Source organism: Ylistrum balloti, unplaced genomic scaffold, assembly GCF_031769215.1.
Source record: "Ylistrum balloti isolate Yb309-2 unplaced genomic scaffold, AGI_CSIRO_Ybal_v1 Utg371710, whole genome shotgun sequence".
Lineage (NCBI taxonomy): Eukaryota > Metazoa > Mollusca > Bivalvia > Pectinida > Pectinidae > Ylistrum > Ylistrum balloti.
In genome coordinates this window covers 273895-295224 of record NW_026782861.1, presented here as the reverse complement: position 1 = coordinate 295224, position 21330 = coordinate 273895, and the positions used below count along the sequence as shown (strand labels likewise).

Here is a 21330-nt window from a genome sequence, read left to right as displayed (position 1 = left end):
AAGTGTGTTTTTGACTTGGTGTTACTGCAATTCAGACTAAGCATGTGTTTCAACATCCTAAATTCTGGTTACAAAATGCAGATTTTTATGTACTTTGTACCAGTGTGAGCTATAAGTCATTTTCTTATCGTAATCCTTGCAGTCAATCATTGATCAGAGCTCTCTCTATTTTTAAAGGGTTCAATCTGAACACCCCCATTCCCCATCCCTGTCAATCTGACACACCCTCCCCCACCCCACCGTCCCCTATCACTGTCAATCAGAAACACAACCCCCCACCCCCCACCTCTATCACTGTCCATCTCATCATCCCATCTCTGCTGACAATCAATCCCTAAATTATGATCCAGAGAAATGTCACATTGAGATAGATCCCAACTGGCACAGCATATAGAAAAATAGGTCCTTGGTATATTCTGAACTTCAGAAATGGACCCTCCATGACATCCAGCTAGAAACTATTTTAAGTTTCATTTACTGCTTTGTCTGAAACCATTATTAGAAAGAATATCATTGTGATACCAAAATATCTCCATCTAAAACATCTAAATGCAATCAAGGAATAGAACAGGACTGATATTGTAAGCCACAAATACATACAGCAAACACCAGAAGAAACATTAATCTGAAATAAATACAACTATATCACAGGCCTAATCTTGGGAATAACTACATGTATTCTACAGGGATATGCTGTACATTATCTGATCTAATAAACTCCGAAAATTTCGTAATAATTCATTGATCAAGATAAATTTTTTACCCCAAAGACCAGCATTAAACCTCTGCATGCTTTCTGTTATTTGATATCTTCATAATTGCGATAAATTGACCAACAAAATCAAATGAAAAGGGTATGGCTTGAGTTGTTATGGCAGCTGTATATATCTTTAAAAATCTGATCAAATCACTATTTCTGTAATGATATATCATGTATCCTGTTGCCAAGGCGATATGGATTACCATGGAGTCACAGGTTTCATACTGTTTTTCTTGCAGTGGATTTTTGTCGGTAATACTGGCTTTTTAATTCTATGTAACAACTTAATATTGTATGTTGATACTGTCTGTCTGAAGTAGACCATTCATACATCATTGTTTAAAAACTAAATTCTCCTTCACCTTAGCCAATAATGTCTTTTATCATCATTCAATGGATAAGTTTAATAGATATCTTATTACTGTGGAAATGTAGGTACAATACAGTTAAGGAATTTTAAAAATAAAATAGTGTTACAACATCTATTCTATATATTTTTTCTTTTTATTCGAATACAGTTAAGGAATTTTAAAAATAAAATAGTGTTACCACATCTATTCTATATATTTTTTCTTTTTATTCGAATACAGTTAAGGAATTTTAAAAATAAAATAGTGTTACCACATCTGTTCTATATATTTTTTCTTTTTATTCGAATACAGTTAAGGAATTTTAAAAATAAAATAGTGTTACCACATCTATTCTATATATTTTTTCTGTTTATTCGAATACAGTTAAGGAATTTTAAAAATAAAATAGTGTTACCACATCTATTCTATATATTTTTTCTGTTTATTCGAATACAGTTAAGGAATTTTAAAAATAAAATAGTGTTACCACATCTATTCTATATATTTTTTCTTTTTATTCGGGACACAGCAAACATTTCAAAGCTACAAAAAGCATTTCAATTAGGTTAACAACAACAAACTAGTTATCCACTTTTAAAAAATAAAAAAAAAGTCTTTGAATGTATACATTGGCATAAAATTTGGGCATTTGTGTGGAAACATTTACAGACTAGATAAGATGGATGTAGACAAAGTGACACATATTCCAGATCAGACAGAATTGGAATCTGAAGTTGTCCGAGAATGAGCAGTAAAGGATTTCTATGGTGATAGACAGTAGAGCTAAAAGCCAATGGAGGCTGTCCAGAAAATGGTACTCTACATTTTGTGGTATCTAGGGAAGTCTGGTGTCTACAAGAGAAATATTCCCGGAGTCTGAATATTGATTTACTGTCCAGTGCATGGGTTTGTGAAATCTGACAGTCCTCAGAGATACGTTTATTGACACTGTATTTCATTATAAAGAAGAATACAACTGAGAATCATTGACAGAATTGAGGAAAATATTTTGGAAACTACAGCATGGAGATGAACTATTGTTTACTGACTTCAATATTTAAGAAAATACAATTATACAAAGAGCTATTCTCATGCACACAAAAATGTATTCACTAATCAATTTTCACAAGCTGGGGTGACATCTGTTTCTGTTTTATGACTAACTGTCAGAACCTCATAATTTATCTTATCTAGACATTGATCTCATGTAAAAGTGTACTCAGACTCATATGGAAGTTGTTTAATTACAACAGGCCCAATGGACCTGCAGCATTCACAAAATCTTCTATTTGAACACTATACTCATAACCATGAAACATATTGGCCATCTTATATATCTTGAATTTGAAATAACAATAATGTGTACCAGGTAACCCTAAGGACAGAGAGACCAGAGGTAAAAGCTCCAGAAACAAAAACAATACTATGTCCACTATTTTAGTATTTATAGAACAGGGTACCGTATTTCAGATACAATAAGACACGTAAAATCTGTATTTGTCGTACTGATAATGCCCAGAAAGGTTGATATCGGCAGATGGTACTAAATAAATTAAAATACCTTGATATTTCTGACACAAAAAGGACAATAAATACCGCCATTTCACCTAGGCTACTGTAAAGGCATTGAAAGTTTAGTGTGTCATTTCAGCCAGCATGCAGTGGCCATCTTGAATTTCATACCAGAATGGAAATCACAATAAATTTTTGGACACACAAGATTCTGTAGTTAAATATACAAGAGTATCAGCGAAACTAATGAATGCTTCCCGAAAAGGACTTAATGGTAACAACATTTAATCAAAGTGCATTAATTTGTCATGAAGAAGTTGCAGGCCCTGAATTTGGTATACTGCACATTCTCTTAATATGACCAATGTATACACCAAGTTTCAATAACTGCTAAATTATGCAAAAAGAGTTATGGTACGTGTACAGTGCACTTCTCCTCATCAAGATATATCTACCTATAAAGTTTCATGTTGATACCTCTTATAATTTTTGTGATATGCTCCGAACAAAAATTATGATGGAGGGACGGACGAACAGATGGACAGATGGAGAAAGCGGCAACTATATGCTCTCCTTTGCGGAGCATAAAATGAAATACTCTTATCCCCCCACGTGTACCTAAGGGTCCCACCACGTGTACCTAAGGGTCCCCCCATATGTACCTAAGAGGTATAGTTCAGACTAAGGCAAATGACCATCAACAAGAAAAATATCTGATGAAATGAAACAATTATATAGAAAAATCACAGAAAATAATTTCAGTGTTCATTTCTGGAAACATTTACTTTCAGATTTCTGAGGTTAATATATGGAATAATACTGAAAGGTATAGAAAATACTAGACCTGTAGTATAATATACTGTATATAGGTATATGTACAAACTGTATGATATATGGTTTGTTATAGTGACTATCCAAATGTATGTGAAACAGTTTACACAGTGTACTTATATAGATATGCATATAATGAGAGCTATCCCAATGTACGTGTCAGGGTTTACACACAGTGTACTACATTATGATAACACTACACATAGAAAAGCTTTAAGGCGTGATCACCTACCTCCATCGCACCCACACCATCCTACCGACAGCAAATCCAGAACCATAACGCTGTTTAGTACTCTAAGAAATCCTACCAAGTTCTATAACTATAATGTAAATGCTATCCACTTGGCAATATTTTTTTTCTTTTTTTTTTTTAAGAAATGATAATTTCGATGAAAATGTGCATGCTTAATCCTACTGGGTTTTTTTTCAGAAGAACAATATTTCTATATCTGTATGATGTTTATATCACTCTCAGAGTTAGTGTGAGGTATGTCAGCAAAGGCTTTAGTTAATAAAGGAGGGCAGTTAATTCTACATGTTAAAAATCTTGATTGTAAAACTTACAAGTTGTCTCTCCTATCATAAAGCATACAAAAAACAACCATAATATAAATGTAAAAAAAAAATTTTTAAAAAAATTTAGATTAGTTAAACTTTAAAAAATTCTGATATTTAAGTTGTTTATTTCAAACATGGAAAAAACTGTCTTTCACTTATGGTATTGTGTAAATAAATGTCTTGAAGTTCCCAATGAATGAACCAGAACGAAACGAAATGTAATGTGATTTTTTTCATATCTTTTTTTTTTAGCATTATAGATTAATAAATCTAAGTTTAAACTAGCACCACAATAATTTACTTTTCAAAATTGTTTACATGCAGAACTAGAATAAACTATTGTGAAAGAAGGATGTTTTTCCCAGTAACTTTAACAACACTATATAGATAAAGCTACTGTATTTCCATATTGCACTATGACAGTCAGATTTTTCTGTTAAAACTGACAGCTGAGGGAATAGCTTACCTCTGGACTTCTCTCTATATCAACTGCTGTGCTCTCCTCTCTTCCATCCTCGGGGCCACCATTGGCTGCAACCATAACAAAAAAAAAAAAATAATGCTAACAAAACCACAGATACAAAGATATATTTATATACCAACAACCTGTCAACTGGTCTAAGGTTCAACTAGATTTCCATACACGTTACAAAGAAAGAATTTTAAACATATTATGATTGAATTTCCTTAAAGATAAAAAGATTTCCTGATATAAAATTCATTTTACATGATGGACATGATTTGATGTATGATAACAGGTAATTATAATATAACATTAATTCTATCAGAGGGGAAAAACAATGAGTACACAGTTCAAAGTGTGATTCAAGTTTAAAAAGATCATAACTAGTTTCATTTAAATTTCAAAAGTTCATATTTATAAAGAAGTTAAATGAAAAAAAATTGTGTTTGTACAGCATTTCTAGAAACTTGAGGCTGTAATGAGCAAATGTCAAAATAATACAAAAAATACAAGCAGCAATGTACATTTATTGTTTACAAAAAATATATACAGAAGAAAATACTAAATGAGCTATGATTAAAAACAGCAAACCATGTAGAAGGAAATAGGATAAAATCAAAGTATATACCAGATCTAAACAACAACTTCACTTTCCTGGAGAACAACAAGGAAGTAATTAATAAAATATTACATGCACAAAATTTACACACATACATAGGAAATTATTTACAAGTGAATTTTCACTCCATTCTAAGGCATGGACATTATGATGATGAACTTGAAGGAGTCCATAAACATTTTTACCACTTGATTTTTTCTCTCTTATATTAGCCACCTAGATTTGAAAACTTTGACTTCACAACTGACCTTCATTTAACATTGTCAAATAAAGAGAAAAAAATTGGAGCCCATTCATGCCTCTTAAATCTAAGAAGAGACATGTAGGACAGATGATTTTGTTCAAAAAGTTCATCAACAGTACACCAACATTTCCATAGCACCTGTGGTTAATTCAGTATAGTCTGTAAATTGATTTTCATTTCAGTAATAATTACCATAACTTTAGATGCATATCTTCCACTTTCATGAAAAAGAGAGTCCAATCCCCTTTACCCCCCCCCCCACACCCCCCCCCACCCCACCCCACCCCACCCCTCACCTCTGTCCACCCCCCACCTCCCTCTCCCGCATGGAGCCCCTCTACCTGCTCGTTGTCATACCTACCCACGACCGGATATAGGTCCTTCTTTATTTATTCCTCGTTTTGTTTGTGACATTTTGTTCATTTTTTTCAATGTTTACCTCTTTTATCCTCATTTGCGTGTTGTTGTGTTGACCATGTAAATTGATATCTTCAAGACAGACAGAACTGGGATAAAAGCTACCTACTTCACTGCCTTTTTATTCTTTACACCAAATTTTCATTACCAAGTTTTACTCCAGTCTGGAATGACACTTAATGTACAAGACTTACTCTAAACCACCATTCTAAATCACTCGAGATAAGACAATGGTTCAGTAAAAATTAAAGGCTTTTTTTATCTCTGCTTTCGTAGTGGTTCAGAAAGACAAGTATGATTATTGTGATTTTCTCCTTTTTGTCCATAATATTTTTTGATTATACTTAAGATTAGATTTAAACCAAAAATTTGTTTCACACTGATTTACAGCATCAATGAATTATCTGATGACTGATGATGTTTATAAATGTACCCAATTTTTTTCCGCACACTTGACAGAATGCGTCTATACATTCAAACTAAGGGTTCTTGCAGATTTTACCTTGCCTTCACAGCTATACATCTAGAGTATACATTACCAGCACTAAAACTTCTTCAATGGACCTTAATAACTGTAATAAATTTCAAATTTTACAAACAGAAAGTATTTCTAGGAGTTACCAAATAATGCATTATTGAAAAAATACAGTGGTGTTGATCATATGATGTTTTGCATCATCACATCTTTCTTGTAACAACAGAACTGGTATATAAAAAGACACAGAATGATTCAATCATGAATGACAATATCAAATTAAGCAAAAACGAAGATTGTATGTACATTTACGTAGATATATAATCCAGTCTGACAGAAATACGTACACAGGACCCAAAAAATAGCCAGGTGATTTAGTCATGCCAAATTTTCACCAAGACATAAAATTCATAAAAACTTATCAAGGAATATTTGGCAAAAACAAAAGCATGTAACTGACTGTTCGTATTTTCGAAATGAAACTGAGGAAATGATATTTTATATCTAATTGATGTATGTTGATAGTATACAGTGTTATTAACAAGATGAGGTTCATAAATTATTTCCATATGTACATTGATCATTTGCACACTTTTCCTCAACAAAAAATTCAACATTCTTCAAATGATTTTTTTGCACATAATATGCAAAATATACAAATTTCTACAAGTTGCTATTTTCATTTCCCTACACACATCATAAGAACAGCACTCCAACAACTAACTTCAATCACCCTTATAAGTACAGGTTGCACACGAAACAGAAAAGTGTCACAAGATATTAACCACCTTCACATATATCAGACATATGTTACCAGAAATTGTTTCTGGCAAAGTGTCGTGCAACTGAATTCAATCACATTTTTAAGTTTAGGTTGCACATGGAACAGAAAAGCATTCCCAAGATATTTACAACTACTCCTACATAGATCTGACATATGTTTCAGTAAATCTTAATTTTCAGGCAAGGCTTTCATTCATATTAATTCAATCACCCTTAAAAGTACTTGTTGCTAACATAGCAGATAATATTCACCAGCCTTTAAATATATCAGACATATTTTTCAGTAAATCTGTTATATAAAAGTTGAGGAAATCAAGGCAATTTTAAATGCAATACATATTGGAACGTAAAGACTTAAATACTATATACACCTGTCACCCTGACCACTCTTCAAGATGTCAATGTTCGAGGTAAAAAACAACATGTACAAAGTGACACATCTTACACGTCAGCTTAAATACGTAATGTTCCCTACCACAACATACGGCTATCACATCCTCGTGATCTGTGGGAGGGATAGCCCCGTACCCCTGGTTGGATAGGTGTAGTGGTACAGTGTCGGACATTTCCTCCGGATTATGAACGACACTCACAGATTTATATATATATATATATGAGGGTCGATACTTTAAGGTAGTATATGCGGGCTCACATGATAAGAAAAACACAGGTAAATCTATAGGACAACATATGATGGGAAACACAAAAGTTTAAGTTCACGCTTGACTGATCCACATTACATAGTGAATGCAAAGCCAAGCTACAGAGAAACTATACACCTACACAGAAATACCATAGTAATTCTAATAAACAGTAGTCCCTCTAACAGCAGATTATATCTGGACTAAAAATAACCAATTCATTTATCTGAATCTCATAACTTCTGCCATATCAATATTCAGCACTGATACTTATATAGGATAGTCTGTATATCTTTTCATTTCATTCCGGGTAAAACATGCACATTATTTTCTTTTTAACTTTGCCTTTATATGAAATAGCAGCATTTCAGTTTTTCCTTCCAGCATCAAATCTATTATGTAGAAAAATAGAATAACTTTCTTTCAGTTCAGAATTATGCTCATGTTTAAAACATAAGACAATTCTACAACACCAAACTAATATAGTAGCATTCTACGTGTAACAGATTGCCGTTACTTTTACCTGTTTTATCTTGTGCAATAATCTATTTCCTGTTTGTGATAAAGCATTTTAAATGACAAATGCTGAAATGAAATCAATTATATGCAAAGATGCAGACTTTGGGTGGCACATGCAGTTTACAGAATAACACTTCTAAATAATTACATGCAGAGAGAACTACACACTGTCAATTAAAAAACAAGAATGGCTTCCAAACTTGTGGATCATGATTATTGGAAGAAGGGAGGTAAGTAGGGTAACATAAGCATCTTTTCCCCTGTGTTTTCTAATTAAAATACAAATATATGTTCATGTATAGATCTATTTTCAATGCATTAAATATACGTATACCACATATATAAATATATATACAAATATGTATGAATACATTTAACCAATTTTTCGGTTCTGATCCACATCTCAATAACTCAAAAATATCCTTTTTATATAAATATGTAGCCTAACTATGATTGATTAGGATCATTTTGGAAAAAAAAAGAGTCTGAAATCTGTTATTATAAAACCATTGGTGTGTGAAACTGTCTCAAATTATATTAATTCTCAACTTTGATCAAGAGAATAAACATTTCCTACATGTTACAAAGGAAAAGAGATCCAATGTCCGGTGCAATCGTACGGTAAGTTCAATAGTCCACACAAGGCGGATTCCGCACGGAATTACATATTTGAACACCGCGGAACCACAGGGACTCAATATCAGACACGGATAATTATAATCCTCACTACGTCTGGATACCGGATATAAACTATTCATTATCGCATTTCAGTGTATTTATTCTATAAATATTAATTTGCATACTGAGTGATTAACCATGTGGTTTTACATTTGTTAACCTATAACTTACAGTTGTTTGTATGTACACATATGTACAGTATTAATTTTGTATTGAAGATAGATGTGCAAGCCATTGGAACTGTAACTCAGTGGAGATACATACAGAGCAGGATTGGATTACTTACCGATTGGGTATATAAATCTTCAGCTATAATACACTACGCGGCATATGTTTTCATATATATCGGAGATACTATTGGTAGATTATTGGTATTTTTTATTTATTATAAACTCATATAATCAGATTTGTACAGTACTCAGTAGTAACTTATTACATTGCGGAGTTCCGCCTATATCTACTTTCTAGTATTATGACGTCACTAACACACCACGTCATTGTAACCAGTGTACTATCTATGACGTCAAATATCAATAACATGTGTAGTTGCTATGCATAGGCAATATCTATAGCCCTGTAGTTTGAATATTTACTCTGTTCTGAGGACGACACACCTAGTGTGTCGAACATGTAAACCATTAAACTCGACTGAAATCTACCGAAGGCGTTGTCTGGCTGTCTGTTCCTTTTATTTCCTACATGTGGTTATGTTGACGCATCAGCCCGAACAAACAATCAACATTCAGTCACTGTTAAGTCTAGACAAATAACACAGATTATTGTGATGTGAGGTTATAACTAAAAGCTTGCCTGCTATATAAAAAATTCAGTATTCTTGCTGGTTTTAGAGTTGAGGGTTTTAGTGCTTCCTGGCTAGGAGATTGAGGGGAAGCACTATTTCTATTGGGTTTAGAGTAAAGGGTTTTAGTGCTTCCTGGCTAGGAGATTGAGGGGAAGCACTATTTCTATTGGGTTTAGAGTTGAGGGTTTTAGTACTTCCTGGCTAGGAGATTGAGGGGAAGCACTATTTCTATTGGGTTTAGAGTTGAGGGTTTTAGTGCTTCCTGGCTAGGAGATTGAGGGGAAGCACTATTTCTATTGGGTTAAGAGTTGAGGGTTTTAGTGCTTCCTGGCTAGGAGATTGAGGGGAAGCACTATTCTTAGTGGGTTTAGAATTGATGGTTTTTTCTATTGGGATTAGAGTTGAGATTTCCAGGGCTCTCTGGAGACAGATATTGTGGGGAACCACAGAATTTCTGCGGTCTGATTACTGTGATACAGCTGTTTCACTATAGATTCCATCCACATTTTATCATCATGTCAGAATGGACAGCAAATATTGACCAGCAGTATTAAACTGTCAAGCCTCCAGGGCTTTTAAACATTAATATATAACAGATCCCTGACACAGATCAATAAGATGAATCGTGTACACAGAAACATATCCCAATCCATGGTTAGAATTTCAAAGTTTAACATGAGGTTCTATTGAGTGGCATTAGTGAAAAAAGAAATTAATCCTCAGGAATTGGAGTTTTCCCGGTCTACATTACACAGAGGTGATAACTTATTTTTCTGTCATAAAGTACGACAAGTTCAAGACATCAACTCGTTATAAAGTAAATATATGACATGAAATGTCTTTAAGACAAAATTATCCTGCTGTAACATTGGTTACACTACATGTAGTAATATTTCTAGAGTACAAAATGCATGTGAGTTGTTCATCTCTAAGGAAGGCAAATACAGATTTTACCTCTCCTGTAGCTGGAAACACTACTGTATACATCTGTAATTAATACAGGCTTAAAGTGCATGCATCCTTGAAAAGCCATGTATGTCTTTATATTATTTTTTTTATAATTATCCCATTTAATTATCTAAGTATAAAAATTGATGTTCATTAACGTGACATTAGTAAACATAAAATTCACATTTAACGAACTTTCAATATTTCAAACATCATGAGTATTGCATAAAAAACACATCAATTACGCAGGCATCAATAAAACCCTATCACATACATAGGATTTCATACTCAATATAAAGCATGCTGAATATTTAGAAATAATGAGTTGATGTTAACCTATTTTAGTAAAACCAGGGACTGCCATGCTCTCATCGCCATTTTCTTGTTTGTCCATATTAGGTAACGCAGTTGCGTTTCGTTGCTCCACTTCAATTTCGGCACATTCTGTTCCGTTCTCAACATAATCTTTCCCATTTTCTAAAAATTCTGGTAAAATTTCTACAAATGCTGATTCACCTCCTATCACAAATTCTTCTTCATTTTGTACATCTACTGATTCACTTTCTAAATCACTTACTCCATTTCCAACACTTCCTATTTTTAAAAAGTCCGTAAATGATGAGGAGGGAAAGCCAGGGAGAGAAAAAGAAAAAGGTAATATAAAATGGATATATACATATACATAAATGTAGAAGAATAGAATTTAAGTTTTCAAGATCGCACATGCAAAACTCTATAAAGCTGTTTCGTAATTTCTATAATAATTACCATAACTTTAGTATGCATATCTTCCACTAATTCTGCTAATTAGTGAAGATATGTATACTAAAGTTATGGTAAGTATTACTGAAATGAGAATTGGTTTTACAAGCAAAACCTCCATTTTTGATATGATGATTGCCAGAGTATAACACATGGACACAACATTGCAGCTATCAATATCATTTCATGGACAAAGTGTTGACACTTGATCCCCTTGAAAATAATGATGACTTAGCAGAGAAACTATATACATATATATATCATATCAATATCAGAAATATTTTTTCAGTATACAATATCATCAAGCAATTGTGAAGTTTTCTGTCATGAGATTCAATGTTCTGTTCACTTCAATATAGAAGTGAGCTGTTATTTCACAAGCAAATCTGCATATTGCATTGTTTTTAGTTTAAAAAATGTAAATTAGATACAGAAATCATTGATGGATTAAGTGGCAATACTAACAAGTGTATCCTGCAATAATCCCAGGACCAACATAAAAAATTATTTTTCAAAGTTATCAGGTGGGCTTATTGCAGGGCAATGATGTAAAAGTTGTAGTTTTACTGAACAGTAGTATATATATAGGTGGGCTTATTGCAGGGCAATGATGTAAAAGTTGTAGTTTTACTGAACAGTAGTATATATATAGGCGGGCTTATTGCAGGGCAATGATGTAAAAGTTGTAGTTTTACTGAACAGTAGTATATATAAAGGTGGGCTTATTACCAGACATAGGTCTTTTGTTTGATTAGAATATTGTTCATATAACCAAGGCAAGATTGTCAGCTTTTGAAATAATATTGTAAAGCAAAGTAGAGATTAACTGAAAAGATAGATCCCCTGTCCAGATGTGAGAAAGTAGGTCACCTGCGTTACCTACTGAAAGTCTAGTGAATCTTACAGATTTCTCCTCGTCATCCATTCCTGTGTATCTATTTCTATTACGTCCATGAAGAGTGACTAATATTCATTTGATAACACCATGTTTCATGACTTTGGTAAGTAAAACTTAAATTTTTAGCCGTTAAAGTCAAGAAATTTCAGTAAAATCAACAACAAAGTAAATTAATTTCCCCTAACTACAAATGCTAAAGCTTTTTCTCTCTTACTTAACCCGCCTTAAATTCCAATAATTCACCTTTTCTAATGGTACTAACCATTAAACTTTCCTAGTATAACTTTTGACCCTAAAGCTTACTTCTTGAAATGTGAACTCAACCATCTTTAATCCGTAAAATTCCCACTAACTACTCACCCAAAAGCTTTTTCCCCCCAATTACCTACCCTAAAATTTTTCCCTCAAAATTAACTTAACCAACCCTAAACTTTTACCCTTACTAATGACCCTAAAACTTTCTCTAACTTAACCAACCCCTGGGCCTATTTCTCCCCCACCCCCCTCAAACTTCTGACCTGAAAACATTTTACCCCCCAAACTTCTGACCTGAAAAATTTTTACCCCCCAACTTCTGACCTGAAAACTTTCGTCCTCCCTCTAACTTCTGACCTGAAAACTTTTTATCCCGCAACTTCAGATCTGGAAACTTTTTCCCCCCCAACTTCTGACCTGAAAACTTTCCCCCCACCAACTTCTGACCTAAACACTGTTTACTCCCCAACTTCTGACCTAAAAACTTTTTATCCCCCAACTTCAGACCTGGAAACTTTTTCCCCCTTAATTTCTGACCTGAAAAATCCCCCCCCACCCCCCCAACACCACTTCTAACCTGAAAACTTTCCCCCTCCCTCTAACTTTTGACCTGAAAACTTTTTATCCCCCAACTTCAGATCTGGAAACTTTTTCCCCCCTGAACTTCTTACCTAAAAACTCCCCCCTCCCCCCACTTCTTACCTGAAAACTTTCCCCCTCCCTTAACTTCTGACCTGCAAATGTTTTCCCATAACTTCTGACCTGAAAACTTCCCCCCTCCTAACTTCTGACCTGAAAACTTTTTCCCCTATTTATTGACCTTGAAACTTTTCAGAGATGAAATTAGGAGAAAAACTCAAAATGACTTGAGATATCAGAAGACCGAAAGGTCATGACATTGGTGACCATGCAGTTTATATCCTGACACACAGCAGGCATTTCACAATGAGAACTTGAGATATAGTAGGTTCCTCTTTTGCGCTACATCATCAATAAGAAAAACATAAACAAACAAAAAATCCAGCAAAAATTTGCTTATTGGCAGATTACAATATGCTGTACGAGTGTAAAATTCACAGACTAGAAAACCATTCCACAGTCCTAACATTCAAAATTAGTAGATTTTATATCAGGGTTAGACTAAACTTACTACACAAATATATGGTAGGGAATATGTATCATTACTCAAAATCTTTTTGCAAGCAAAATAATTTGCTTTATGTGAAATTCCTACATAACTGAAACAGAATCCAAACAGACTTCTCGTTTTCAGGGAAATATTAGTGCATCACGACAGTCCCAAGACTTTGTCAAAAAATATTCCAATCAGGTAACATATAAAAAGACATTTAAAAGCTATTTATAAATGATAGCAGGGACACAGGTCAGTTGTACAGAAGTTAAATGTTACAATGGCATTGGAAAGACAACGTCAATTATATAGATATTATAAAAATGACAATTATTAACAATCAAGGTACTCACCATGGCCCTCAAATCCAATGGGTGCAGCACCACTTGGCTCTTTATCCATGGTAGGATATAAGTTCCCTTCATTTGGGTCAGCAGGACTCACACCTAGTGAAATAAACACAATTATATGCTGTATATAAGTATCAGAACAATGCATATATTGATACACAGAGCCCAGTTAGAACCTAAATACATAAAGCAGTTTGAAGAGTAGAGTTACTCCCCTTCTTTTCTGTTTAATTCCACATATAGTAAAATTGTGACAATTTTTTATAAATATTTTCACACAACAATTAAAATAAAAAAAATCACCAGTAACTTCCTAAATCAACTACACAATTACGAAGCACTTCGGAATGTGCTGATGTTTTAGACTTGTGTTCAAGAATGGAGCAAAATTTTTTCACTGTGCAAGAATTACCTCACCTTCTTAAACAAATACCTGTATCAAATAAACCTATCTGAAAAGGTCACGTACCTATGATTGAACCTGTGTATCATAGTAACAATCTGCTTAAGTGACGATATGAGAAGCTGGGGCTATAACCAGGCATACACAGTACTTCAGTACACAGGACTAATAACCCCCTACGTGTAGGGCAGTGCCATGTACAGCAATCTAGAAAGTTACATCTAATGGGACAAAAAAATGCTCTTTGTCTCTATTAACCTCAGGATATGTTATCTCTCTCAATCACAAAAGCCATTGAACATAAAAAGTGTACAGCATCATGTCAGAGCCTGGCGTATCTACCGTAGTAACTTTAGATGTGTGTAGTGCAATGAACAAGGATGTGTCAGCTGTACCAGAGTTGTAGTAAGTTATCATCTTAAAGGTACTGTACTACATACTTGTCATACACTACATATCTCGACTAAAGTACCGACTCCTTAACTATCAACCACGGCTAAAACACATACTCCTTACCATTCACATTAACTCCACAGACAATTTTTTCTCTCTATAACAACTACAATTCATTCGTAACTGCCTACTGAAAGTATCGCACAGCCAATCTCTTGGCTTTGTCCATTTTCAGATCATTTCTATTTTTAGATTTGATCAATTCAGTTTTATTTTTAAATTGGTACAATTTTATTCTTTAAAAATTCCATAGGTGCTATATTTCATGTTACAGAGATTTTTGACTTCCCGAAATTTTACAAAATTTGCCAAAAAATGCCTCCATTCTTGACAAATTTATACATAAAATAAAATATTCATATTAAAATTCATTACTTATTGTTCTTCAAAAAGGCTATTGATGTGTACCCCGTCACCTTAAATTGAAACGGTTGAAAATCATTTATCAGGGTTAAACTTCGGTGTATATGAAATTTACCAATCAAGGGTAAAATGCAGTGTAGAAATGTAAAGTATTTTACCATTAAAATGACACAGTTTCAGGCTGTCAAACAAGTCTTCTTCAAAATAAAGGAGAAATATAGGAATATTTTTTCAACAAATATAGTTTTTTGCTAGTTTTGAGGCAAAATATAGAAGTTTTTTTGCTAGTTTTGAGGCAAAATGTAGGAGTTTTTTGCTAGTTTTGAGGCAAAATATAGGAGTTTTCCAAATAAAAATGGTTTCATTCAAAAGCATTTATATTAAGAATTCTTAGCATCACTTACTATTTCTATATTAATCAATGATTAAAAACTACCTTAAAGTAAACCATTCACTTCAAAAGCATCACAATCCAGGCAGAGCTGATGCATAGCTCATCATCATCATCATCATCATCACCTGAATGGGCACCTAAAAGGCCAATATCCTGTTGTACTGCCTTGCAAGGTGTCCATACAGGTGATAATGAGATGAACTGAATCATTTTCTGGTGGCTGGTGATGCTGTTAAAGACTTCTCTAACCTGTAAAATAAAGAAGTCAAAAGCAGTATCAAAGAAATATTTACACTCTCTTTTACCGGCAACAAATTTCCGGGAAAATATAGGAATATTTTTCAAAAAATAGGAAAATATAGGAAATATAGGAGGTCTTTCAAGATATAGGTTTTTGAATCAAAATATAGGAAAACATAGGAATATAGGAATTGTTTGACAGCCTGTAGTTTGAGAAAGGAAGTTATGATGATAGCGCCTGAATACAAATCAGAGTGATCAAAAATGTCTTTAAGTACAAAAGCTTGATAAAATATTGATCAATCAGAAATTTTATTGTAACTAAGTTAAACATGTTGACACAAAACATTTTATAAAAGTTTAAACTTAACCAGACTTTTACAATTACCAAAAACCCATACTTTAGGTCTGTTCTGGAAAATATCTCAATCTTGACAACAAATTCTATCAATGAGGCAAAAAAATTTCTTGTAACTCAAAAATAGGGATTCTTAAAACAACAGAAGCTGTATATGTGAGGTTGACATCCATGGAACTTACATATTGAGTTACACCATATAGATTTTCTCCAGTTGGCTGTAAGTCAAATTTAGATCACAATCAGTGATAAAACACCGACTCATACTTCTGTCGCCTCCTTCCATCTTTAGACCCAGTTCTACATAATTACTTTTTGTTCTTTCCATGCCTTTCAATTTTCATGTACATGTCCATCAAATTAACGACAACAGTCTACAGACTTACTTGTTATCTATCTCATCTTTCCATAACCCTGTACAACCACTAAATCACTGTCTCCACAACCTACGTACATATGAGGACTGCATCACGAATATAGGACAGTAGTACTGGTTGTATTTTACCTAAAGTAAACTCCTGTAAAGAGTTGTGGAGCCAAACTGTGACTATACCCAGTTTCTCATTTTTATACAGAACAATATTATACCAGAGAGAGTGAATAATTTCATTTGAGATATTTTTGTTTTTCTTTTTTCTTTCATTTTCATTTTTTTATTTTTGTTTTAAAAAGGTTATATATACCATCAGCATGGTGCTCATGTATGACAGCAAGCAACATGCTGATGATGGAGGGCAATGAGCAAACTACTGACGACAACCACGACGAATCCAGGGTCTCCAGCTGGCGGTACCCTGGGGCACGCTCAACAGGCCCAGGGAAACTGGTCAGGGACAGAAGAGACGTCACAGATTCAGTAGCATGTTTCTCACTTATTTGAAATAGTTGAAATTTGGAAGTAATAGAAAAATATTAAAAACAAAAACACAAATAAATAAAGGCTTTAACACAAGCTGAAACTACAAAAATGTGACAATATTTTTTACTCTTCAACTACCGAACTAAAGGTAGAAAACTATCCCACAATACAAGCCATTTACATCAATACATTGATATACCGTAAATATTCGTGTATAGTGCGCACTTTTTTAAGCTGAAACTGTCGTGTCAAAAAGGGGGTGCGCACTATACGCAGGTACATGCCATTCCTGGGGTTATCATTCCCGAGTTCTGCATCCGCCATATTGGATTACCTCCCTTCACATAGTTATATGTAAAAGTCGTCGGTCTTATATGATAGTTTGGAGATAAAAACAACAAAAAAAATAAAATGTTTTAATCATCTGCCATTCACGCTAGCATTACGGTGAATTTAATTTTTTTTTCGTTTCCCGTCGGTCTTACTATTGGTCGGGGTTATAGTAGTGTCTGAATTGCTGCCTCATTTTGATGATGTATCTGTGGAATTCAATGAATCCGGATGTTTTTAGGCAATTGTCGTTCTGTTCATAAATCGGACAGCCCATCCCACCAATGCCCAAAGTTGGTGACCCCATGACCTCTCTTGATCTGCATGGCCCGCACGCGCATATCTGTTGTACTGGCAGCGATGCCGGGATATCGGCGATCGCATACAAAGTTGAACAGCTCTCTCTCTCCATCTCTGGGTTTTTCGCTGTCGCACCTATGTTAGCCCTTCTGGTCAGTGGTTGGGACTTTAGACGGTCTTTTCTTTCTTCTGTGCCTTGATATTTCACTCTGGAATGTCGAAGTGGCGACCGGCGGCACGAAACTCCAGTCTCTCGGCGTAGTCAAATGGCGTTCGCAGTTTCCCCATGTCGGTGTAAACAATCTATCATTAAATACCTTCGGATACCACAGATACCATGAAAGATCATGCCTATACTGAACAAACCACCTGTTTTTATGGGGACAAGGTAGGATTGAAAATGTTCAGACAGTTAAAACAACATCGTTTTCTGACCAATAGTACGCGTTCAGCCCAAGCCGAGTGTCATCAGTCTCCTCATACTCAACGTGTTAACAGTCATTAACCGTTAATTATACAATCAGCCAAGCCTTTCATGCTTGTTAGGTCACCTGGGTAAATTTGTTTACTTAAGGTAATTACATGTGTTAGGGTCACGCTCATTGTGGTTTCCTAATTATCAATGGATCAGACCACATCAAATGTTTCGTCGCAGTGACCAGTCAATTAATTTTTCTGTAGATTTTTTTTTTTTAAATCTGATCTCCAAAAAGTACCTGCGCACTATATATTTATATGTGTCAACAACATGTAACCTGACACAAGTAGTAAGAATGTCAACAACATGTAACCTGACACAGATCTATATATTTATATGAGATGTCAACAACATGTAACCTGACACAGAGTAAGAATGGAGATCTATATATTTATATGAGATGTCAACAACATGTAACCTGACACAGAGTAAGAATGGAGATCTATATATTTATATGAGATGTCAACAACATGTAACCTGACACAGAGTAAGAATGGAGATCTATATATTTATATGAGATGTCAACAACATGTAACCTGACACAGAGTAAGAATGTAGATCTATATATTTATATGAGATGTCAACAACATGTAACCTGACACACAGTAAGAATGGAGATCTATATATTTATATGAGATGTCAACAACATGTAACCTGACACAGAGTAAGAATGGAGATCTATATGAGATGTCAACAACATGTAACATGACACAGAGTAAGAATGGAGATCTATATATTTATATGAGATGTCAACAACATGTAACCTGACACAGAGTAAGAATGGAGATCTATATATTTATATGAGATGTCAACAACATGTAACCTGACACAGAGTAAGAATGGAGATCATATATGTAACCTGACACAGAGTAAGAATGGAGATCTATATATTTATATGAGATGTCAACAACATGTAACCTGACACAGAGTAAGAATGGAGATCTATATATTTATATGAGATGTCAACAACATGTAACCTGACACAGAGTAAGAATGGAGATCTATATATTTATATGAGATGTCAACAACATGTAACCTGACACAGAGTAAGAATGGAGATCTATATATTTATATGAGATGTCAACAACATGTAACCTGACACAGAGTAAGAATGGAGATCTATATATTTATATGAGATGTCAACAACATGTAACCTGACACAGAGTAAGAATGGAGATCTATATGAGATGTCAACAACATGTAACCTGACACAGAGTAAGAATGGAGATCTATATATTTATATGAGATGTCAACAACATGTAACCTGACACAGAGTAAGAATGGAGTAACCTCACAGAGTATATATCTATATATTTATATGAGATGTCAACAACATGTAACCTGACACAGTAAGAATGGAGATCTATATGAGATGTCAACAACATGTAATCTGACACAGAGTAAGAATGGAGATCTATATATTTATATGAGATGTCAACAACATGTAACCTGACACAGAGTAAGAATGGAGATCTATATATTTATATGAGATGTCAACAACATGTAACCTGACACAGAGTAAGAATGGAGATCTATATGAGATGTCAACAACATGTAACCTAACACAGAGTAAGAATGGAGATCTATATATTTATATGAGATGTCAACAACATGTAACCTGACACAGAGTAAGAATGGAGATCTATATATTTATATGAGATGTCAACAACATGTAACCTGACACAGAGTAAGAATGGAGATCTATATATTTATATGAGATGTCAACAACATGTAACCTGACACAGAGTAAGAATGGAGATCTATATATTTATATGAGATGTCAACAACATGTAACCTGACACAGAGTAAGAATGGAGATCTATATATTTATATGAGATGTCAACAACATGTAACCTGACACAGAGTAAGAATGGAGATCTATATGAGATGTCAACAACATGTAACCTGACACAGAGTAAGAATGGAGATCTATATATTTATATGAGATGTCAACAACATGTAACCTGACACAGAGTAAGAATGGAGATATATATATTTATATGAGATGTCAACAACATGTAACCTGACACAGAGTAAGAATGGAGATCTATATATTTATATGAGATGTCAACAACATGTAACCTGACACAGAGTAAGAATGGAGATCTATATATTTATATGAGATGTCAACAACATGTAACCTGACACAGAGTAAGAATGGAGATCTATATATTTATATGAGATGTCAACAACATGTAACCTGACACAGAGTAAGAATGGAGATCTATATATTTATATGAGATGTCAACAACATGTAACCTGACACAGAGTAAGAATGGAGATCTATATATTTATATGAGATGTCAACAACATGTAACCTGACACAGAGTAAGAATGGAGATCTATATATTTATATGAGATGTCAACAACATGTAACCTGACACAGAGTAAGAATGGAGATCTATATATTTATATGAGATGTCAACAACATGTAACCTGACACAGAGTAAGAATGGAGATCTATATATTTATATATAAGAATGGAGATCTATATGAGATGTCAACAACATGTAACCTGACACAGAGTAAGAATGGAGATCTATATGAGATGTCAACAACATGTAACCTGACACAGAGTAAGAATGGAGATCTATATGAGATGTCAACAACATGTAACCTGACACAGAGTAAGAATGGAGATCTATATATTTATATGAGATGTCAACAACATGTAACCTGACACAGAGTAAGAATGGAGATCTATATATTTATATGAGATGTCAACAACATGTAACCTGACACAGAGTAAGAATGGAGATCATATATATTATATGAGATGTCAACAACATGTAACCTGACACAGAGTAAGAATGGAGATCTATATGAGATGTCAACAACATGTAACCTGACACAGAGTAAGAATGGAAATCTATATATTTATATGAGATGTCAACAACATGTAACCTGACACAGAGTAAGAATGGAGATCTATATATTTATATGAGATGTCAACAACATGTCAACAACATGTAACCTGACACAGAGTAAGAATGGAGATCTATATATTTATATGAGATGTCAACAACATGTAACCTGACACAGAGTAAGAAAGCAGAACAGAAAAAGTATAAAACAAATAAACAAAATGTAAACTCACACAGAGTAAGAATGGAGATCTATATATTTATATGAGATGTCAACAACATGTAACCTGA

The 21330-nt window shown here is 33.9% G+C and overlaps 1 protein-coding gene across 1 annotated transcript in view; it reads right to left on the bottom strand.

Annotated features, from left to right (window-relative positions):
- The window catches only part of LOC132563402 (anoctamin-4-like), a 76052-nt gene that overhangs the window by 33574 nt on the left and 21148 nt on the right, over positions 1–21330 (bottom strand). The window contains exons 3-4 of the mRNA XM_060228164.1: positions 14001–14093; positions 4478–4542 (exon numbers count right to left, since the gene is read on the bottom strand). Of these exons, the coding sequence (XP_060084147.1) occupies positions 4478–4542; positions 14001–14093 (158 nt within the window). The remainder of the gene's footprint in view (positions 1–4477; positions 4543–14000; positions 14094–21330) is intronic.